This window comes from Panthera onca, chromosome D4 (assembly GCF_046562875.1).
Source record: "Panthera onca isolate mPanOnc1 chromosome D4, mPanOnc1 haplotype 2, whole genome shotgun sequence".
Lineage (NCBI taxonomy): Eukaryota > Metazoa > Chordata > Mammalia > Carnivora > Felidae > Panthera > Panthera onca.
This window is the reverse complement of record NC_138351.1, coordinates 19,688,588-19,713,068: the sequence shown is the minus strand read 5'-3', so window position 1 is coordinate 19,713,068 and position 24,481 is coordinate 19,688,588. Positions and strand designations below refer to the sequence as shown.

Genomic DNA, 24,481 nt, shown 5'->3' with positions numbered 1-24,481 from the left:
AAAAAAATCAAAAGTGATTCATCTATTTACAACAGGTACAAATTAAAACCGCACATCATTACTTAAAAATATTACCGGAATGTTAGTGTCCAACTCAATAACCTTATCTTCTGAAGGTGAAGATTCAGTATATTCCTTAAATTCTTTTTCTAACTTCTCAGTATGCTTTATACTCATTGGCTTCCATCTTGCCTTCTTCTTGGGCTTTGTCTCCCAAACCACATCAGAACTTATATGAAAGCAAAAATCATGGTACTCATTTATAAACATTTCCATTGTAGCTGGTTTATTACATGAGTTCCAAAACTTTCAGTAAAATTTTACAATATCCTCAGTTATATGCAAACACACTACAAGTTTAAAAATACAAATTCATTCTATTAGTACTTAGACTTTTACTAAGACACTATTCTAGGTGGCAGGGATATTATCAGTAAACATCTTTGCATACTGGAGCTTTATCATAACTGAGTGACAGACAATAGTAAATATAATAAGTTAGAATATTTTAACTAGTAAGAGGTGAAATGCTTTTGAAAAAAGAGTAAGTAGACAGGGTGAGATGGATGTGGAGTACTGGGATATGCCAGTAGTAAAACAGCATGGTCACTGGGGGGTGTCACTGAGAAGATGAGACTTCAGCAACCTTACAGGAGGTAAGGGAATTATCCAGCAGACAACAGAGCAGAGCATTTCAGGGAGAGGGACCATTAAGAGTGGAAGAGGAAATAAGACAGATGGTGGGAAGCCACGTGATATAAAGCCTCACAGATTATAGACTTTGAATGTAAAGCCTTGTAAGACACTGTAAAAACTTTGAGTTTTATTCTGAAATTAGGAAATAATTGAAAGATGATGAGATCAGCAACATCATCTGACTTAAACTTTGTAAAGAATACAATGTGTGTTGGGACAGAGGGCGAAAGGATAGGAGTAAAGGTTAGAAGCTGGAAGCTTGTTAGGAGTTTAATGGAATAAACCAGGAGAAAAATGGTGATGGCTCTACCTAGGGTGGAACAGTGAGGCAGTAAAAACTTGACCAGTCTGAACGACTCTGTGTCTATTTTGAAGGTAGAGTCAGCACAGAACTTGTAATTACTGTATTATTACATAGGTATGGGGTGTGAGATACAGAGAAGAATCAAAGATGATCCCACAGCTTTTGACCTGAATAACTAGAGGGAGGTAGTCATTGATTCCAATGGGGAAGGAGGTTTTCGTAAAAGGACATCAGGAGTTAGGTTTTACACATATGAAGTTTAAAGAAGTCTCTTAGATGTAAGAGTAGCTATTTTGTGTAGGCAGTGGATATACAAGCGTGGAGTTCAGGACAAATGTCTGGTTAAAGATATATACAATATTGCTCAAATTTTTGGCATATATGCGGTATATGAAACAGAGAAAAGGACTCATGTCCGAGAGCTTCAGGGAACCCAATATCAAGCAGTTGAGAAAACCAGGAATCAACACATGAGATGGAAAATTCTGGCAAAGAAAGAAAAACAAGGATGGGGAGGTATCCTGGAAGTCAAGTCAAAGAAAACTCTCAAGAAGGGATCTGTGTGGCAGTTCTTTCTGTGCTTTAATAAAACCACATTTGGGGCGCCTGGGTGCTCAGTCCGTTAAGCGACTGAGTCTTGATTCCGGCTCATGTCATGATCTCACAATTCATGAGATGGAGCCCCATGTCAGACTCCAGGCTGACAGCGCAGAGACTGCTTGGGATTCTCTCTCTCTGCCCCTCCCCCATTTGCATTCCCTCCCTCTCTCTCAAAATAAATAAATGAAAAAAAAAAAGTTTTTAAACCACATTAATAAAAGAGAGAGAGAGAGAGAAAAGGGATCTGTGTGTTACAAACTTAAGCAACAAGAGGACTGGGAATTACACTGGACCTGGCAATACATAGGTCTCTGGTGATCTTGACAAGATCAGTTTCATGGTGTGTTGAAAGTAAAATCCTGTTGGCAGTGCTTAAAAAAATGGGTAAAAAACGAATTAGGAAATAATGAGTATATTACACTCTTTTTTTTTTTTTTTTTTTTTTCTACCAGATGACACTTTTGACGAGTTTGGCTATAAATGGAAAGCAAGAAATGCACAGTAGGTAGCAGGGAAAGTAGGCTCAAGAGAATTTTTTAATTTGAAGTAACTAATACTGATGGGAATAATCCAATAGAGACCCAAAAATTATTACATAGGAGAAAGAAGAGAATTGCTGGATCAATGCCTCAAGAAGGCAAAAAGAAATGGAAAAGAGTGCAAAGTTGAAACATTTTTAAATAGTAGCACATGTATTAGTATAATTACTGTGGAGAAGATGTTGGTATAGGACATGGGGAAGAAATGCTCATGGGTAGGAAGCTGTGATTTTTGGAGGGTTAGGTCGCTGGAAGTTTCCTTTTCATTAATTTTCTCAGTGAAATGGGATACAAAGCAGCAAGATGAGAGAGAGAATGGGGTTTTAAAACAAGACAAAGTGTGAAACAGTAATCTAAGAGAGCATGGAACAAATAATTTACTGAAAAATTGCTGAGAGACCTGTGTACAGAATAGAAACATTCTAAAGTTACTTCACCCTGTTTAAGTATGTAAGTTATTTAATAATTCTATCAATTCCCTCTAAAATTTGTATTCACTTAAGCAGAATGGTAGAATCATGTATTATCCCCCTTTGCATTCACACAATGTAGCACAGCACTTAACAAATAAACACATTTTTGGGGAATAAAAATTCTTAAGAAAATAGTTTTTAATATTCCTTTTTAAATGGCATGGATTCCATTCATTGAAAAATCAAGGGCATTTCTAGATGAATTTATATAGAAAAACAAATTTAAATCTGTACCAATTACCTTTAATGTGTATGTTTACTTGAGAGTTTAAGTCAAGGTCAAAACTACACTTTCCTGCTGGAAATCTAGAAATGCTCTCAAATCAGGCACTAATATATACAAATATATACAGATTAATTTTACTTGAGGTACTTATGAACAGGAATATTAAAGGAATAAAGGAAAGAATAAGTTTTACTCTAAGATGACTTACAGGGGAAATGATAAATTCAGTATCACTGTATTATATCTTAAAGTGTCAAGGTCAAATTAAAAAGTGATTGGCTTTATTCCTCCAACAACTATTTATGGAGGATCTATCCTGTATCTTACACTGTGGTGGGTGGTAATGGAAAATTAAATTCTTCCTTATGACGTTACATAAGGTATACCTTTGATAAGCTAAATAAATATAACTTTTTGGAAAGGTGAGAGAATCATCAACATAATACAGGATTTATAAAAGTGATTTCTGATATATCTTTATCACAAAAGGTAAAGAAAATAATCTCAAAAGCATTTTTACAAAACTTTACATTATTTTAGGTTTCACAGTCACCATTCTTATTAAGAACTAATCATTTAATTTTATCCAAATTTTAATGCATCTAACCTTGTAATGCCAATATAGGCTACTTCTTGCTTTGTGTAATTGTTGACGAGGGAAATTCCAACATCTTGTAAGGCCAACACAATTTCTTGCTCCGCTAACTCTGCTTTCTCACTTTCATATGTTGCTTTAAATACCCTTGGATCTTCAGTGAATAAAATAATGCGCTGTAAGCCTTCAAAGAATGAAACTAAATAAATGGTCTTTTTCCCCAAATTTATAGGTGTCATCATATCCTAAAACAAAACAACCAAAAAATAAAAAATTAGAGTTTGCTCTTAACCAACAGGAAATCTAGATTCTACAACTGAAAAATGAGAATGGTGACAGCAGCTCTTTCAAAGAACTGAATAAACTAAATGAATTAATATTGTGTAACATTTGGAAATTTACATAATTAAAATCATTTGATGTTAGCTCCTGTCATTATTATCATGAAGTTATTAATCAAGAAGATAGATCAACTATTCTTTGAACATCTTAATAAAATCTAAACAGTCTTCCTTACAGGCTAATCAATAACAAAAAGTATTATTTTCTCTGCTTTAAGATTAATCAATGTGTTATATGTTAACAAGTTGTTCAGTCAGAAATTTGTATTTCCTTACCGAGCTGAATGAAATAGGATAAAAAATGCCTGAGACTTCAGTTGCATGCTCTACAAAGCAGAGATATTCATCACAGGGTTAATTCTGCAGGAGGCCCTTATACATAAGCACTGTGTTGTTATCAGGGTCTTGAGGTTCAATGACAAGATGAATACAGCAAATTCTAATAATTAACAGTGAGCCATGAATTTCTAGTCAGTATTCTAGTGAATATTCTGATTAACAGGAGATTTTAATATACAGTAGTCCCCCTTCTCTGTGGCTTTGCTTTCCACAGTTTCAGTTACCTGTGGTCAACCGTGTATTAGAAGCAGATGATTCTCCTTCTGACATATGGTCAGAAGGTCAATAGCAGTAATCTAATACTATGTTACACTGCCTACATCTTCCATTTCATTGTATCATGTATGTATTTTATCATCTCACATCATCATAAGAAGTAGAGCACAAGATATTTTGAGAGAGAGAGGGACCACATTCATATGACTTTTATTACAGTAAATAATTGTTTCATTTTACTAGTTTATGCTGTTAATCTCTTACTGTGCTTAATTTGTAAATTAAATTTTGTCATAGGCCTATATACCTAGGAAAAACATGGTTTATACAGGGTTTGGTATGAGCAGTGGTTTCAAGCACCCACTGGGGGTCTTGGAATGTAATCCCCACAGATGGAGGGGGGGCAGAACACATAGTATGTACACATTCATGTTATAATGCACTGATAGTAAAAACTGGCGTTACCATGAAGTCAATACTCAGGAAGAGTCCATCTACTTATAATACTTTCTAAAATAAAACATATAGCATTAAAACTACATTGAGAAATAAGAAAACTAATTTATTTCCAAATAATTCTGAAGTCCAAATTTCCAAATTTTCTGTAGTGGGTTTCAGATATACCTTTATAAACTTTAGCTATCACTATGATATAAATATGCAAAAGTGCTAAGGGGTCAAATGAGATTATTTATATAAAAATACAGTATTTTTTCCTGAATAAATTCTAATACCCAGGAATAAAAAAATTAAAATTAGGTCAATTATAGGCAGACATCTCAAATACATTAAACAAAAAACAAGGCAAAACAAAACAAAACCTATGCTGGACACAACAGAAACACATAAGATAATGGAAAAATGTATTAATATGCTAAGAGAAAATAACACTCAACCCAGAACTCCTTACTCAGCAAAAATATCCTTCAGTGAACATAAGAGCACAAAATAAAAATGCCTAGAGACAGTAACTACTACCTTTCACCATCAACAAGTACTCACTCAAGGACATTCTACAGGAGGAATGAAATACTGACAAAAAGTGATTCAAGATGGATGTCTAAAGCAAGAAGAAAATGTTATGCAAATAAAATAGCACCTATTTGGAAGAAAGCATTTTATAAAATTCAAAATCCAATCATAATAAAAACCTTTAGTAAACAAAGAGGAGATGAGAATTTTTTTTTCATGTTCATTTTTATTTTTGAGAAAGAGAAAGCATGCACATGAGCAAGCAGGGGAAGGACAGAGAGAGAAGGGGACAGAGGATCCAAAGCAGGGTGTGAGCTGACAACAGAGAGCCTGAGGCAGGGTTTGAATTTATGAACTGTGAGATCATGATCTGAGCCAAAGTCAGACACTTAACCAACTGAACCACCTAGGTGCCCTGAGAAGTTCTTTTTAAACCTCTTATCAAACTGTCCTCCAAAAAAGGAAATACCAAATTTTGGTAAAGATTATATTTAAAGGTGAAATGTTGAAGGCATGTAATTTAAGGTAAGATAGAAGGCAAAAATATGTGCAAACACCACTTCAATAGTATACAAAGATCCTGGCCAGTCCAGTAAGGCAAAAAGAAATTAAAAATGAAAAGATTAAAAAAGGAAAAACAAAACCCTTGTTATTTGTGTATGACTGTCCATATAGAAAAATAAAAAACAAGTAATCAATGTTAATAATTTAGTGAGTTTTCGGGATACAAAAATCAATACACAAAAGGCCATGACATTCCCATACACTAACAAGTTTAATTTTGAAAAATTACTATAACTTACTGCCTTAGAAATTGATGAGCAGGTGGTCTTGGCCCAACCCTCTTGCTAAGAACAAGGGCTTTTTGCCAGACAAAATATAAAAAGGAAAACATGTCTGAAAAGACATAAAAGCTACCAAGGGAGTGAGAATTAAGATCTGCAAGAGAAGGAAAGGTAATAAAAATGAATTTTATATTTGGACTTGCTTTCTCAAAAAGTCAACTGCCATTTCTATAAGTAGAAGCAGACACTGAGAAGTTAAAATGAGAAAAATACTGTGAAGCCTCATAGAAATGCAGAGACTAAAACTGGAGTACAGACACACCAAAAAAAAGAAAAAAAAAAGAAAAAAAAGGGGGGTCAACAGCTTACGCTTTTAGTTGAGTCCCCCAGGGGCTATATTCTAGGCAGCAGGGTAAACTCAAAGTAGACCAGTCCTTTCAAGGACTGAAGACTAGATGCAAATCACTTCAACCCCCACTTAGAGTATGGTAATCTCCTCCTAGACTAGCCGCCTGACAAAGGCAAAACCATAGCTTCTCAAGAAAAAGCTAACACTGTACAGAGCCTTAAATTGTCTACGTCCAGCACACAGACAAAATTAAACATGCATAAAGAATAGATAGGAGTGAAAACTAAGAAAAAAGGAGAAAATTTAAAAGCATCCACAAGAGATCAACCAGATAGGCTTTCAAGTAGTTATGATTAACATAATCAAGGAATTATGTAACAAGATAGAGAATTTTGAAACAAAAAACTTCCACAGCAAAAATCCTAGAACTGATCATTTCAATGAATAAAATTAATTCAATGGATGACTTCAAGAGTCTAGACATTGCAAGAGAAGTACAAAAATAGGTTGGAAAAAATATCCATACTGAAGGTCAGACAAAAGGATGAAGCAATATAGAACGTAACATGAAAATCACAAGGGAGATGGTAAAAAGGTCTAACATTTACATAATACTGGAGTCCTTAGGTGAAGAAAAAACAGAAAGGCCAACCTTGAAATCTGACATCCAGCAAAAATATCCCATCAAAAAAAAAGGGGGGGAGGGCCAAAATAAAGACATTTCCAGACAAATGAAACTGAAAGAGAATTTGTCAGCTGTTGACCTGCATCAGAAAAATACTCAAAGAAGAAAAATGAACACAAATGGAAACATGGAGATATCGGTTGGAATGAAAAATCAAAAAAAGGAAAACATGAGTTAATTTAAATGGATTGTTAATAAATAAACTTTAAAAACAAGGAGTAGGGGAGAAGCCTGGGTGGCTCAGTTGGTTAAACATCCAACTCCTTAACTCAGCTCAGGTCATGATCTCATGGTTTGTGCATTGATGGCACAAAGCCTGCTTGGGATTTTCTATCTCCTCTCTGCCCCACTCCTGCTCATGCTCTCTCCCTTGATCTCTCTCAAAATAAACTTAAATAAATAAATAACTGGACGGGGCACCTGGGTGGCTCAGTCAGTGGAGTGTCCAACTTTGGCTCAAGTCATGATGTTGTGGTTCAGGAGTTCAAGTCCCACATTGGGCTCACCGCTGTCAGCCTGTCAGCACAGAGCCTGCTTTAGATCTTCTGTCCCTCTCTCTCCCCCACCCCTGCTTGCACTCTCCCCAAAATAAGTAAATATTTAATAAATAAATGGACCATTAATTGCAAAAAGCAATTAATAATACGTCTTATAGGATTTAACATATATTTAGAAATAAAACATGTAAGAGTAATCCGTAAGACGATAGGAGGTAAATGGAGTAAGAGGTTTTTGTGGTGTCTCTTTAAAGTGAGTGAGTTAGAGACAGAGAGAGACAGAGAGAGAGAATGTGTGCACATAAGTGAGGAGGGGAGGGGCAGAGAGAGAGGAAGAGACAGAATTCCAAGCAGGCTCCATGCTCAGTGCAGAGGTTGATGCGGGGCTCAGTCTCAGGAACTGTGAGATCATGACCTGAGATCAAGAGTCTGACGCTTAACCAAGTGAGCCACCCAAGCGCCCTTGAAGTAAGAGTTTTAAAGTCCTCATGTTATTGGGAAACTGGTGCGAGTATTATTTTACAGCAGGTTTTAGAAAGTCAAGAATGCATGTTGTGAGATCATAGGAAGCTATAGGTTTCTTTTAGTATGATGAGAACTACATGTTCCTTGCAGAACACCTGTAAGCTATGCTCATGGTCTGTTACAAGAGATACCCGCTATTGTGGAGTAGCATTTATAAGTCAAAAGTGGCTCATAACATACCCAAGTGAGCCTTGTTCCATCACAACAAAATGGTCATTTGAGCCAACCAAAGAGAATGCTTCCTAAACTGATGTGGAAAATGTCTGATGTTCCCAGCTGGCACACTGGGTCTCCTGGCCTGAATCCTTCTGAGTAGGTGGGCAGTTGCAAACTGTGGCCTATGATAGTTTTGTTAAGTTTAAATGTTTAAACCTAACAAAGACAGAACGGTAGGCATTGCAATATTATATACTAATGATGCATGACTAAATACTAATGATCAATCTACCAGGAAAATATAACAATTCTAAATCTGTATCAACCTAATCACATAGTTTCAAAATATAACAGCCATATTTAACAAAACAAGAAGATAAATGTATATATCTATGGAAGATTTTGAATACAACTCCACAGTAATGTACAAGCAAACACACACACACACACACACACAAACTAATGAGCTAGAAGATTTAGAAATTAATAGACTTGAACAAAATGACATATACAAAACATTGTAACCAACCACAGAATACATATTCTTTTCAAATATACATGAAATATTCACAAAAACTGACTACATGCTAGTCTTCAAAATCTATCTCAATAAATTTCAGAGGACTGAATCAGAGTGTGTTCTCAAATCACAGTGGAATTTAGAAATCAACAGACATTATTAGCAAGTTTCCATATTTTTAAAAATAAAGCAATGACCTAAGTAACCATGAAACCAAAATATAAAATATATTTTTGAAGCAAAATATTAAATATATATAAATGAAATTTAGGAAATTTTGAACAAAAGGACAGGAAATATAAAATACGTAAAAATTTGTGAAATAAAACTAATGCTGTTTTTGGAGGCAAATCTGGGATTTTAAGTGACTTCCTATAAGAAGTGAAGAAAATCTGGGGCGGGGGGGGGGGGTGTGGCTGGGTGGCTCAGTCAATTCAATGTCCCACTTCGATTTCAGATCAGGTCATGATCCCAATGTTGTGGGATCCAGATTTGTTTGGGGATCCATGCTCAGTGTGCTTAAGATTCTCTCCTTCTCTTTCTCTCCTTCTGCACCTCTCCCCAGCTCACGCTCTCTCTTAAAAAACAAAAAAAGCCAGGAAAATCTGAAAAACAATGATCTAGTGGTCTGCTATGAACTCAACTGTGTCCCCTCCCACCCCCAAATTCATGATATTGAAGTCCTAACTTCCAAAGTGACTCTATTGGATACAGGACCTTTTGGAGGTAAAGTTAAATTACATCATAAAGGAGATGTTAGGGTTCTGATCCAACAGGATTAGTATCCCTATAAGAGACACCAGAGAGCTCACTCATTCTCTCCTCCACTATGTTGGGACACAGTGAGAAGGTCGTCATCTGCAAGCCAAGAAGAGTCCTCACCAGCTTCACCAGAACCTCACCACATTGGCAGTGTGATCTCGGGCCTCAAGCCTCCTGAACTGTGGGAAATACATGCCTGTTGTTTAAGTCCCTCAGTCTAAGGTACCTTGTTAAGGCAGCACGAGCAGACTAATGGCTATCTATCCCAAGAATTTAAAAGAAATTTATCAAATTAAAACCAAAGAAAGATGAAAGAATATAGATCAGAGAAGAAATTGGTGAAAATGAACACAAATGTGCAACAGAGATCATCAAAAGAGCAAAACAATGGTTTTCTGATTAAAAAAAACATAACTAAGAATAAAACTGATAAATCCTAAGTAAAACTTATTGAGGAAAAAGGAATTAAAGCACAAATAATCTATACCAAGAATTAACAAGAGAATCACTGTAAATATTAAAAAGATAAAAAATGGATATAAAAATATTGTAATCAATATTATCAGAAAATCATATGAAATAAAACACATTCTTAGAAAACCTCTAACTAAAATGACAGAAGCAGAAGTAGAAAACTGGATTGTCCTATATACAGTAAGAAAAGAGAATTCATAATTTAAAACCTTCCTACAAAAACAACTTCAGGCAGAGATGGCTTGGCTTCACTGGTGAATTCTAGCCAACATTCAAGGAAGAAAGCATACGCATCTTACACACATTCATTGCGAAACATGCGCTTCCAAACATGTTTTAGATGTCTGCAAACTTTAACATCAAAATCTAGTACAGACAGTACTCTCTTGTGAATACAGGCAGAAGTAAAACATTAAAACATTAGCAAGCCAATTCCAGAAACGCAAGGTTAGTCTAATATTTAAAAAAATAACCACATAATTCATCCCCCCACCAAATATGATTAAGTCCAGTTATCTCTTTAAAGAAAAAAATTAAAAGTGTAACAACTGATAAAAATTCAATACTCATGGGGCACCTGGGTGGCTCAGTTGGTTGAGCATCCAACTCTTGATCTCGGCTCAGGTCATGATTCAACAGTTCATGAGTTCGAGCACTGCATTGGGCTCTGCACTTTTGGTGTGGAGACAGCTTGGGATTCTGTCTCTCCTTCTCTCTGCCCCTCCCCCATTTGTCAGTGTGTGTGTGTGTGTGTGTGTGTGTGTGTGTGTGTGTGTGTGTGTGTGGTCTCTCTCAAAATAAATGGATAACCTTTAAAAAAAATTTCAATACTCATTCCTTCATACAAACACTCACATATTTTTATAAACTAAGAATAGAAGGCAACTGCCTTAATTTGATACAGACTATTAAGCAAAACCAAGCCTATAATAAACGATTAATGATTCAGTTTTCCCTCTAAGATGAGAGTGAGATAACCTCTGGCCCATCGATAAAAAATAATAATCAGTGCTAAGAAAAAAGACATTGGAGTAGGGGTCAAATTAAGATGAATTTTGAAAGAGTAATAAAATTTTAATAAAAATTTCTGAAAGTCATTCAAAATGTTACTGGGAAATGTTTACACATAACGTTACCATTATAAAAAAAAACACTCAAAAACAAATTCTTCCATGGATCCCTCCCTAAATGACGCTCACAGAAGCCACACTGACCTAAAACCTCATTACAGATAATGTATCTGGTCATGAGGCGAATGCTGAAAGCACCGACCCAACCCCAGTTTACCTTTTATAACATACCAGCAGCGAATAATGATGTAGACAAAATAGGACCCCTTCCGATCTTCAACATTTTTCATTCAAGTTTGAATGCTGCTTTTAAAATCTTTCGCAGTTTGTTTAGAAGTACAGACACAAAACAGTCCTTAAAACTAGCAAGGCTGACAGAGAATGCCTTTAAAAAAATTAAAAACAAACAAAAAAACAAAAAAGAAGGCTGCTGAGAACACCATAATACTCAACCCAATACGTACATCCTTTTGTGTTACTTCACCGTGGCTTTTTCCACATCTCCACTTCAGCTTTCTAGAGCCCACTGGATCAGCCCATGTATAAAATACTGCTTTTCCAGGAGGGAGGGAATCTTCTATTTCACTGAGAGAACTGCCAAAAATAGTAAAAATATGGATTAAGTGCAAATATATGAATATATAAAGAACCCAAAATAATTCTGACTCCAGTGAGATTTGTAATAGTTCTGATTAACAGTAGATTGAAATTTTTTCCTTCTACAATGAAAAACAAGTTTTCTAAGAAAATAATGAGAATATTCCAGGAAAAGATTTGTCTCACTTAGAAAATAAAGATTTTCACGTTTTTGAACCTTCTTTGTGAACTTTTGTTTTAACAAAATGAACTGTCGGAGAAAATTATTCCAACTATTATCTATACTAAATCTGAGAGAATTTAATTGGTAACTCTTCCCTAAGTACTGGTCATATTCTGGCAAAAACAAGACAGCTGAATTATTTTTTAAAAAATCTTATGACATGGCATGTAAATCTAAGAAATTCAATCAGCTCACAAAATGATTCCCAGAAAGAAAAAAGAAAAAAAACTGGAAAAGTTACGAACCAAAGAAATAACAGAATAGTACTTTTCTGAGCTGAAGAAGCAGCTGATTCTGCAGGTTACATGACTGGGGATTGTACAAAATTAATTAAAACAGAGTATCATCCCAGACAACTTTGTAAAATGTTGAATTTTTAAGAAAATAGAGGGAAACCTGCCCATAAACATGGAGGAAAATCACAGTTACTCAGAAAGGAATAAAAATAAGACTGGTCTCACATTTTTCTCTAATGGTAAATGCCAGAAAACAATGAAGCAGTGTCTATACAATTTTGAGACAAGAGATTAGGACTTAAAATTTCATGTCAAACTGTCAATAATTTTCAAGAATAAGGCATTCTCGAACAAGCAATAGCATAACGTTATTATCCACAAACCTTTTCTGAAAAACTAACTCTAAGACTTTTTCCAACCAAGCCAGGGATGGCTCAAAATAAAATCTGGGAATTGAGATGTAGGAGCACCTGACCGGCTCATTTGGAAAAGCGTCTGTCTGGCTCTTCATCTCAGGGTCATGAGTTTGAGCCCCACATTGGATACATATACTTAAATAAATAAAACTTAAAAAAAAGACTTGGGATGTAAAAATATTAAGCAACTAGTCAAATAAACTTGTCAAATGCCCCCCAAAAGCCCTGAGTAAACACATTTTTAAAAAACTAATCATTTCATACTGATTTCAGTCAAAAATTCCAAATTATATGCAGAAGAAACTGGGAATTTGGAAAAAGAAGCTGAAAATACAAAAGTATTCCATATTTTGATGGGTAAATTAGAAGATATTGTTTCACTCTCAAAATTTAAAATGCACTGAAATCTTCAAGAGAAAAACAAAACAAAACATGTATTTTCCAAATCATCACGAGAAGAAAATAATCCATATAACAAAAAAATAGCAAGGAATCTTAATTTAGTTATTAGAAGGACTAGGGGAGCCTGGGTGGCTCAGTCGGTTAACCGGCCGATTTCGGCTCAGGTCATGATCTCCGTGGTCCGTGGGTTCGAGCCCCGCGTCGGGCTCTGTGCTGACATATCAGAGCCTGGAGCTTGCTTCAGATTCTGTGTCTCCCTCTCTCTCTGACCCTCCCCCGTTCATGCTCTATCTCTGTCTCATGGGTTAAAGATCTTTATTAAAAAATTATACAATTAGACAATAACCAAAATTCTCAGTAAAAGTATTTAGTTATAGTGCATCTAAATGATGGAATATCGTGCAGTAAAAATGGTGTTTTAAAGCAAACTTATATGCTCACAATGCTAATAAAAACAAGAGATTCAGAAATACACAGATAATAAATACACAGATACACAGTAAAATAGTGTGTAAAGAAATGCATCAAAATGTTGACAGTGTTGGGATTTCAGAATCATGGTTTTCTTTTCACAATTTTTCTATGGAATTAAAAAAATTGACAGTTATAATTTTTATATGCAGGAAACAACCATAGTAGTAACAACAAACAGCAAAGCCAAGAGAGGAAAAGCAGAGGAGACAACAGTCTCATAAGTTTTTGTTTATTCCATGAAAAAAAAATCAAATGTAAATGTAAACAGGATAAACTTAGTTTAAAATATTTAGAAATGCTTTTAATTCATACAAATTTTAATCTGTTTAACTCACTGAAGAATATTCTTTACAAAAAACTTCATCTCAAATTTACCTTAGATAGGAAACTGTAATTCAAAGAAAATAAAGTAACCACAGTCCTCAGAATGTTAACTACACATGCACAGGCACACAGTTTTAAACTCACAAGACAACGCAATGTGACAAATGCTTTAATCTACATATGTAAAGGTACAATTGAAAACTGGGTGCAGAGAAGCACTTGGGTGCCTCAGTTGGTTAAGCATCCGACTTTGGCCCAGGTCATGATCTCCTGGTTTGTGGGTTGGAGACCCGCAGGGGGCTCTGTGCTGACAGCTCAGAGCCTGGAAACTAGATGTCAGATTCTGTGTCTCCCTCTCTCTCTGCCCCTCCCTGGCTTGTGAACTGTCTCTCTCTCAAAAAACAAATAAACATTAAAAAAAATTTAAAAAAACAAACAAACAAAAAACTGGGTGTATAGATTAAGGTAGTGAGGGAAGAGATCACCGGCAGTGAGAGTTTTTCTGGCAGAAAGGAGTACCAAAAAGGTGAAAACCTATGGAAGGGACCCAGGGGATTCAAGAAACAAAGACTTCAACTGGTCCTAAATACAGGGAAAGAGAAATGTTTAGAAAGGTAGCCTCGAAACAAATTTTACTGTAAAAGATATGGTAAGTCACTAAAAAACTTTAAACAAGAGAGACAGGATTATATTTAGTATTTTTGGAAACCTACCTCTGGTGGCAAATGAGGGTTTAGTAGGGACAAGGCTACAGAGATGCAGATAAAAAAAAAATCTACTTGAATAAGAAATGTGGGGAGGCTGAGCTAGGATAATTAAGAGAAAGATTAGACAAGAGGAGATCTTTAAAAAATAGCTTAACTATGTGATTTATTAATTATGTGATACTATTAATTATGAGACTATTAGAACTATTAGTTATTTGATAATTAGGAGGAGGTGGCAGCCTGAAGCTCAAGAGAAGTCTATGTTGGAGTAAAGATTTGGGGATCACTGGCACACAGGACTCTGGATTCAATATTAAACCAAAGTCTGAGGTTCTTGATTTAATAACTACTTCAAATAATTCTAAGTTTAAATCCAGTGTTCATTACTGCAGATTATTAATTTTATAAATTTCCATGAAGACTGCAATTATTTTAGCTATCAGAATTTCAGTATAGGATCACTTACTTTTATAATTACAACAGTGCAGTAGATAAGATTTCTAAACACTTTATATCTGAACTGGATAGAGATAATTGCAAGGGCAAAGCCACAGGACAAGCCTGAGAAGTCTCTACTCAGCTTCAGCCAGACTCAACCAGTTGTCAGAGAATTAAACTATGATGCCCTACATCGTTCACAGCATATAAGGAATTACTAACTTTGCTCCTGTGTATGGGTCTAGAATGTTACCAGACATACACCATTCTTTAATGGATAAAGGAGATACTCAAGTCATTCTCTGTAGATTTTATTTCTATTAACACTGTATGGGCAAGGCTACTTGAGGGTACACGGATTGAAGGGCAAATGAGAAATTGTTTCTATTTCTTTTTGTCAGCTTTGATCAAATATTTTTTTTAATAATGTGGATAATCATAAAAAAACAGGCTTCCTCTCTCTCAACTTATTCCACAAATGAGAGAACTGATAGGGCAGGAGGAGTTCTAGATATTTGCCATTCCAGTCTTGGGCTCTAGACTCAATGCTTATTTGATTTAATCAGTGGTTAGAAGCATACATTTAAGCAATGGAAGGAAAGCATAAGTGAATTCAGATATGGGCCCACTGAGAAGTGACAGCTGAAAACAAAAAAGCAGACAAAATGAATTTGAGAGCCTGGGACCAGTAAGAGAAACAAACAGCAAATTGAAACAAATGATACTAAGAGTAGTCTTGGAAAACCAAGATTTAAATCTAGTCTTTAAGAAGCTTAGAAATGTAGCAGTCCCTTCCCACACCCGTCAGCAAGAAGAAGGTATCTACTGTTTGCAAAAATCAGACATTTCAATATTCACATTATGTTCATTAAAAATAAGAAAAATGTGAAAAACCAAGTTCTTGTAATAAACCCTGACATTTCTTTGCCAGATTCTACAATGACCAAATTTGCCATACTTGCTTCAGTTCTTTCATTTTTCTTTTTTTGAAGCATTTGAAAGTAATTTATGCCACTAATTATCAGAGAAATGCAAATCAAAGCCACAGTGAGCTGTCACCTCATACCTATTAGAATGGCTATTATCAAAAAGACAAGAAAAGAAATTAAGTGCTGCTGATGATGTGGAGAAAAGAACACTACTGACTGTACTGCTGGTGGGCATGTAAATTGGTGCAGCCGCTGTGGAAAGTAGTATGAAGGTTCCTGAAGAAATTGAAAATATAACTATATAATGAGATCTAGCTATTCCACTTCTGGGTATTTATCCAAAGGAAATAAAAACACTAATTCAAGAAGATACAGGCATCCCCATGTCACCACAACATTATTTACAATAGCCAAGACATGAAAACAATGTATGTGTCCATCGATGGATAGAGAAACTATGGTGTATAAACACAAAAGATTATTATTCATCCGCAAAGAAGGAGGAAATCTTGCCATTTGTGACAACCTCGAGGGCATGATGTCAGGTGAAATAAGTCAGAAAAAGACAAATACTGTATTCATTTACTTAAGGGATCTAAAAAGCCAAAAACACAACCATTAAACAACAGAAAAATATAAACGTGTAGATAAAAAGAAAAGAGGGGTGGCTGTTAGGGGTGGGGATAGGGTGTGGATAAAGTAGGTGAAGGTGGTCAAAAGATGCCAGCTTCCCAGTGGTAAAACAGGTCATGGGGATGGACTGCACATCATGGAGACTATAGTTAATAATACTGCATTGTACATTTGAAGGTTGAGAAGAGAGTAAATCTTATCAGGAGAAGAAATCAGAAGAAGTAAATCTCATCAGAAGAAAAAGAATTTGTAACTCCATGTGGTGATGGGTGTTAGCTAGACTCATTTGTACATATACAAATACTGTATCATGATGTTGTGTTCCTGAAACTAGTACCATGTATAGGTCAATTACACCACAATTTTAAAAAAGTAAATTATAGACATTATGTCAGTTTTACCCCTTTATATGCCAGTATACCTTTTTTAAAAAATGAGAACATTGTTTTACATAGCTGTAATGGCATTATCAGTGCTATGTTGTTAAGAAATCATCATAAAGTCACTGTGTGATAATCTTCTTACCTTTGGTTGTACTGAACAATGTCACTCTTGGTGTGATTTATTAACAGGAATGTAGCTGCTCCATCATGATAATCTGAAAATCTAATAACTGTAGAATGTTCGGCCAAATTAACCTCTGCTATAACACCTCCAAGCTAGCAAAAGAAAAAAGAAAATATTCTCTTATGTGACCATTTTCCAAAGAATATTAACCAATAACGTTTAATAAGACTGTTCATAACTTAATACACTTTTGATGATTAAGAAAGCAGTTCAGGATTCTCTACTGCATGTGTGGGAAACCAGGAACCATCAGTACATCAGTATGTACAGATGGGTCAAATTCCAGACATGGTACATTATAGCATTCTGGGCACTCTAACTTCCGGCTTAACAATTAAATTGTTTTATGTCTCCGTTTCCTTTTAGTACTTTTTCCTTTTACAAAAAAGCAATGTTTGTTCATTTTGGTGAAAGGGAAAAAAAAATCAGACAAATAAAATTACTAGTAAATATATAATAGCTTCTCTAATCACACACACATGTGCACACACACACCACCCACCTCATCATCCAGACGCAATAAAATACAATTTTCTTGCTTGTTAAAATGTATCTTTTTGGGAGGGCCTTGATTTCTTTCAACTTGAACAAGCAGTGCATTAGAAGCATCCTCAGGCCAAAAGGGAATACACTGAAACATATATTACAAACATTTATTTTTCTTAAAAAGATTTCATAATAAAGATTTCATCATTTTAATAAACCCATCAGAATAAACTTAAATCTCTTTCCACAACGCTCTGGCTGTTGGGTTGCTCGGCTAAACAGCCATCAACTGCCAACTTAGAGATGGGTCACCACCTCTGGGCACTGTGGATACAAGCAGTGAAGGGTGCTAAGTTGAAGAGGTATGGTAAGTGGAGGGTTGGCAAAGGGGCTTCAATGTGGTCCAGAGATCCGGAGGAGGGTTGAAAAGTCAGCATGTAAGCTGACCTGAGAAGCAAGTGATTGGTTTAAAACAAAGGGTACATTCAGTTCCTAAAAGTCATAATCAGGTTGTGCACACCATTCGGTAATTAAGCAGTAGCCAAAGTACACACAAAGGTTGAATCAGGTCATGTATGAATCCAAAGTCCTGGAAGTCAAATAAGAGTACAAAAGTCAAAGGATTATCTGAGGTTTACGTTAGGAAATAGGCTCAAAATCTTAAGGAACAACAGGGGCATCAGCGATCTGGAATCCAAACTAAAAACAAACAAGAGGCAAAGTACCGTGAGAGAAGACCAGACAACATGAGCAGAAACAAAAGAGCTGGAGGACAGACAAGCAGAACCAGCATTGTCTAAACTGTTCTGTAAACCCTGTCCTTCTGTGATAAGCCCTAACCAGACTGATGGCTTCACACATTTCAATGAGACTGTTCATGTGTCACACTCATCATCATGACATGACTTGCAGCAAAGCAGGAGAACCGGGATGTTAAAGCCAAGTGCATTAGCTTGTTAAGTCCATTTTATTCAACCCTAAGAGGTAATTAATGGAACTAGACATGAGACAGGATTAAGGCTGTAAGAGGCTTAGAATGTTACCACCCAGGGCTTTTGCAACCTAGCAGGAACTTACATAGGAGAGTCAAAAGAGCAGCAATACTTCACCGAAGCAGATTTCCCATGAGGAACGGAGAAGACAAAAAATGATGCACTCTGAATACCCTCAAGCCTATTTTCTGGTAGACTTGGCTTAAAAATGCATGCTTTATGTTTACAAATAAACACCGCATCTTTTTAAAGAGTTATGTGCTCGGGGCGCCTGGGTGGCTCAGTCGGTTGAGCGTCCGACTTCAGCTCAGGTCACGATCTCACTGTCCGTGAGTTTGAGCCCCGCGTCGGGCTCTGGGCTGATGGCTCAGAGCCTGGAGCCTGCTTCCGATTCTGTGCCTGCCTCTCTCTCTGCCCCTCCCCCTTTCATGCTCTGTCTCTCTCTGTCTCAAAAATAAATAAACATTAAAAAAAATATATATATTCTATAAAGAGTTATGTGCTCAAAATCTTGAGATTAGAGCAAGTGCTAATGCACTTGTCTTTTGTAGTAGGAAAACAGTGATCTAAGTAAGTTTAACAAATCAACATAGGTAATAACCATGAGCATGCATCTTAAGGTTGACCACTTTAGGCCATAATTATGATGTAAAAAATTTAACAAAAGAAAATTTATCTCAAGAAAAGCTGAAATTGAAAACAAAAAGAAACTGAAAGGGGGCACCTGGGTAGCTCAGTCAACTGAGCATCCAACTTCAACTCAGGTCACAATCTCATGGTTTGTGAGCTCCAGCTCCTCGTCGGCTTGCCACAGTCAGTGTAGAGGCTGTTTCGGATCCTCGATCTCCCTCTCTCTCTGCCCCGCCCCCTCTCTCTCTCTCAAAAAATGAATAAACATTAAAAAAAAGAAACAAAGTAAAATAAAAAATTAGGCAGTTGTAATTGCAATTAATGTAAACATAAACTGAACAAAGACAGAGGGTGTAAAAGTTAGGTTTTTAAAAAAGCTAAGACCCAACGATGTTTTCTGCAACAGACACACAAATCAAGACACAGAACTGCTGTAAGTAAAACTACGTAAGAAGCTACACCTAGAAAACATCTAAAGGAAAACAAATCTGGAATTGGTCATCTTAGCATCTAGACAGAAGGGCTCTACATCCAACAAATCAAGAACCTTAGACTTCATGAGCACATGTGAAACATCTGCAAAAATACATCATATATTCATTCAACAAATATTTGGCAAGAGCTGGTAATCACTGATCACTGCTCGGAACCTGCTAACTGCTCTTCATTTCATTCAGAGCAAAAGCTAAAACCTTTGGAATGGCTCAAGAAACTCTCCATGATTGCTCTTCACTCCTGTTACACCTTGTTCTCCACTACTTCCCCCTCTCCAGTAATATTGGCCTCTTTTGCTACTCCTCAAATATGCCAAAAATCCTTCCACTTTAGGGCATCTTTCCTGGATGATCCTTCTGTCTCTAATGCTCTTTCCCAAGATATCCACATGGCTGAGGATTTCAGTTCCTGGCTAAAAACCTAGGTGCAATTTTGCAGGTCGCACCATAGGCAATTACAAAGGCCTCATCTGGCAGGCCCCACAGGGCTACACTGCCCTCCTCTTGGCTAAGTAGGAGCACAGTCAGCATACAGCAGTAGCAAGGACCCAGCCCTCACCTCCAGTGATGCACTTACACGTGTCAGAATTCCCACCTAAGTTCCCTTTATTCAGAGGCCTCTTTATATGGCCCGTGGCAGAGGCCTTTTTGACGACCTCCCTTCAAGACCTCTCTATCAAGGACAGAGGGGGAAGCCTGCAGAGACTTTCTCTCTCCTCTCCGTGTTCAGTACTTTTCTACTCTTAGCTCTTCCCCCCTTGTTATGGCTCATCCTCTAAGTCCATAAAAGTGTAAGAGCCTTTTGTTCCAGGCTCCCTTGACAGCCACGCGACCCCAAAGTCTGTGCTGATCCACCTGAACTCTGACCAATGCTGCTCCACACGGAAAGTGGAAGGGGGAGAGTGGGCACTTTCTCCAGGTTAGCCTCTTGCTTACATATGGGAGGAAGTGACTAAGGGCTTGACAGTCACTCTCAATTTGGCTTGCTGTCCTCCAGCTGCTCCAACACCCGGCAGCTCAGCTGAGCTCTTGGCAACTGCTACCTCCCACACTGCCTACATGTCTATTCAAATATGACCTCAATGAGTCCTATCCCTTGACCACCTTATATAAAACTATAGCCCACTGCGTTTGTTAGAACTGTTAATAATACTTCCTGTCTTATGCTCTGTCTTATTTTCTTTTCCCTGATTAGACTTTTCACCTTTAAACACACTATATATTTTACTGATTGATTATACCATTATTAATGTTTCTACATACCCCCAGTGAAATGTAAACTACACAAACACAGGGACTTGTGGTTCTGTTAACAGATGTATGACAAGGCACATGAGAAATACACACAGATATTCATTAATGAAGGAACAGGCAGACTTCAAAAAAAGTGGAACTGCTCAAAGAAACATAATTATGCAAATAAAAACCTGAAAACTTAAATCGCAGTTTAGACACAGGAAAAGTAAAAAGCTATTAAAGCTATACATTTAGAATTTATCTAGAATGCAGCAAAGAGAAATACATAGAAGGAAAATAGAAAAAAATCTATATAAAGAGATATGGAAGAGAGAATACGGAAGTCTAGAACATACTGATTAAAGGCCAAGAATAAACCAATGGAAAAACAAAGGAGATGCAGTATTTAAATAGAAAACAGTTGCAAATTTTACAGCAAGTACGAAATAGATCTACAAATCTCAGAGGAAAGCATCTCAAGCAGGACATATAAACGGAGCCCACACATGGACAAATGGTAGTATGACAGCAAAACAGCAAAGACAAAGATCATGAAGGCAACTGGGAAGAAAAATAACCTCCAAAGGAATAACAGAATCACAGCAGAACTTTGAACTATAGTGGAAGCCAGAAAATGGTGGAGTAAAATCTAGATATGTTGAGAAAAAATAGAATTCATTAGCAAGAGAAATTATCATAAAAGACGATGGTAAAAATTTTTATGGATAAACACAAACTAATGGCATTAGCTCCAAAACAAGCTCTAAAGGAAAATCTACAGAACATATGTCAGGAAGAATAGTCCCATCAAGATGGTTTGAAAGCAAAAAGGCACAGTGAATAAAAACAGCAAATAATGTCTCTTAAATCCTAACAGATTTACAATAAAATTTCTTCAAAAGTAAAATATTCCATTAGGCGGTCTTTTTAGAAAGCTTTTATGCAGAGGTCTAATAGCTAAACATGGAACCGAATAAAAATTTCACTCCTAAGTCACTACCGTCTTCTTAAAATAACTGGCTTAGCTTACTCTATAAAGGCATTCTTAACAGCTTTGTGGAAAGAACAAATCATTTCCTACTTTTTACTGCATTTATACTTTATCTAGTCTTCTTCTGTGTGTTTTCACTGTTTGGTTACTAGTTGTTAAATATCTACTTCTCTTATCAAGCAATACATTCCTAAATGACAAGGTTTGGTTTTTAAAAATTAAGTATCTAGAGCCTGGTACAAATAAAATGGAGTGTGGGGGGCAAATTAAAAACTTACAGAGTGGTTTCAGGTATTTAACTTCAAGTAAAACTCAAAATCCAAAGAGGTACATTTTTGACATTCATCTACCCACCTGCTCTAAATCAAGAAAGAGCCATTTATCATTTCCCTCTTCAGCCACTGATATATGGTATTTGCTTTTGTTTTCAATCATATAAAAAGGGGTAAAAGTCACAATTCTGGTAATGTTAAAACTGCTGAGGTCTATAGTGACACCAACCTAAAGGGAAAAAACAACATTTCAAAAACTGTTACATTACCACAACATCCTAATAAAAATTAAGTATTTGATAGATATAATTTAAACACAAGTTTCTTGAGGAGCAAAGAATGAACTCACTTGATACTCCATTTTCAGGCCTTTACATTTAACAGCTCCATGACTCCCAACAGTATCAATTGAAAACTGATCTGACAATTCACTATCAGTTACCATAAGCTGAACCTAGAAAAAAATTTCCAAATACATTACAATTTAGATATCTTTAAAAATTCCTATGTAAATTGATAAATTTTTTGCTTGTTAGCATAAATATTACGTTAACGCACTAAACGTTTCTGCATACTAAAATCTAACATTTTAACCTCAAACATATAAATGTTATTCTAACCTGTTTCATAATGTTCTTCAAAACTTTAAAAAAGGAGTGATAAATAGCTGAAGAAAAATGAAAGTTTAAAAAAATCTTACATACCTTATTGTTATTAAAAAAATGCTTTGGTTGAAAAGAAAAAAGAATGGGTTTTTTGTAATTAGGTGGATGCTTTCGATGAATTCCATCTGCTTTATACTGTAACATTCGACCAGTTTTATTGACCATCCAATAAGGACTATGAAATGCCACAACTGTCTGGCCGATATTGTAAGTTACATGGATAGCAATATCTAAATCAGTCTTTTCTATTTCTGTAACACAGGTGAAATTGATGAAACTAATATCTTGCTGATTAGGCTTTATACAATATTCACTTTTCCAATCATGATTAAGATAGTCAAGTAATTTTAAATGTAGTCTGGCTTTATCCAACTGCGCAGTACAAATATGGGCTGACTGTCCTTCATTTAGAGTATAAACTCTGTGTTCAATCCCCTGTAATAAAAAAAAAATACAGTAAAATTTTAAATGTGTCAGAATAATATGCCAAAAACCTCTCTTTAATGATTGCAAATGGCATACACATAATGCTTCTGAAATACCTCTGTCAGAACAGGTCAGAAGACTTATATTTGACTTCTAACTCTGCCAAATGTGTAAGCTTCTATAAATTATTTAATCTGAGACTTGAATTATCATATTTATAAAATGGTCTAAACCCTCAACTTCAAAGAACTATGAGAATAAAATTAAATAACATAATGAAAAACTATGCTGAAATAAACATTATAAAGCACTATAATTAGTAAAACATTAAAAAAATCTTATCCACTAGTGATTTTAGTTTTGAAAACTACAAAATAATGAAAAATGAAAAAAAAATGATAGTAATCCAAAATAAGCAATCCTAACTAATTTTTATTTCTGCTTTTTAACAATCCCTCATCACCCATTTCCAATCACTGTTTATACTACACCTTACGTCTCAAAACTGTTCATTTCTCTCTGTCCACCCTTCCATGACCTTATTAGTTCATGTCTCTCGCTTTAGTCTCTTAACCGTTCTTGTCCCTTGTAATCCTCCCTCCATACCACAGCTAAATTCTCTTTTTAAAAATTTATCATATCCTTTGGAAACTAGCAAACAAAATGTGATCCCCAAAAGTACCAAATTAAAAGTCTTTGAGAATGGAACACACATAGATAGTTCATCATCAGTTTTTCAATCATCTTTAATCTGATTCCTTAGTGTTGTTATAACAAAGGAATCTCTTAAAGATTTTTAATTACTTAAAGCAAAACTAATGCAAATTACTCATGTCTGACATCTTAGTTAATATTCCACAAAATAAGAACAGTAATGGTTGGTGGTGATGTGAGAGAGGTAAATAAATTGCAACCATAGGCCTGTCAGGCATTATGCTAAATCTTTTATAAGCATTATCGAATTTCATTTTCCCATATACCCATTATACAAGTTTTATTAATATCCCTATTTTATGGACTAGGACAAATGATATAAAAAGATAATACAACTTGCTTAAAGACATAAAGCTAGTAAATGAAAGAGGTAGGATTCAATCTCAAATCTATCTGACAGCAAAGTACAAATTGTTAACCACTATAGTATCTGCCAACCATATGGAAGAGATATCCTTAAACCATAGATCTGTTAACTCCACCCCAATTTATCAGACAAGTATAA

The 24,481-nt window shown here is 35.7% G+C and overlaps 1 protein-coding gene across 8 annotated transcripts in view; it reads right to left on the bottom strand.

Annotated features, from left to right (window-relative positions):
• VPS13A (vacuolar protein sorting 13 homolog A) overlaps positions 1-24,481 on the bottom strand; it is a 253,659-nt gene that overhangs the window by 47,288 nt on the left and 181,890 nt on the right. For all 8 annotated transcript variants that reach the window (XR_014135928.1, XM_081790878.1, XM_081790879.1 and 5 more), the window contains 8 exons: positions 22,876-23,271; positions 22,521-22,625; positions 22,254-22,400; positions 17,573-17,701; positions 17,029-17,162; positions 11,589-11,718; positions 3,446-3,678; positions 76-229 (listed from right to left, as the gene is read on the bottom strand). Coding sequence is in view for 7 of the 8 variants with exons in the window: in XM_081790878.1 (XP_081647004.1) it covers positions 76-229; positions 3,446-3,678; positions 11,589-11,718; positions 17,029-17,162; positions 17,573-17,701; positions 22,254-22,400; positions 22,521-22,625; positions 22,876-23,271 (1,428 nt within the window). In the remaining variant the exon portion in view is untranslated. The remainder of the gene's footprint in view (positions 1-75; positions 230-3,445; positions 3,679-11,588; positions 11,719-17,028; positions 17,163-17,572; positions 17,702-22,253; positions 22,401-22,520; positions 22,626-22,875; positions 23,272-24,481) is intronic.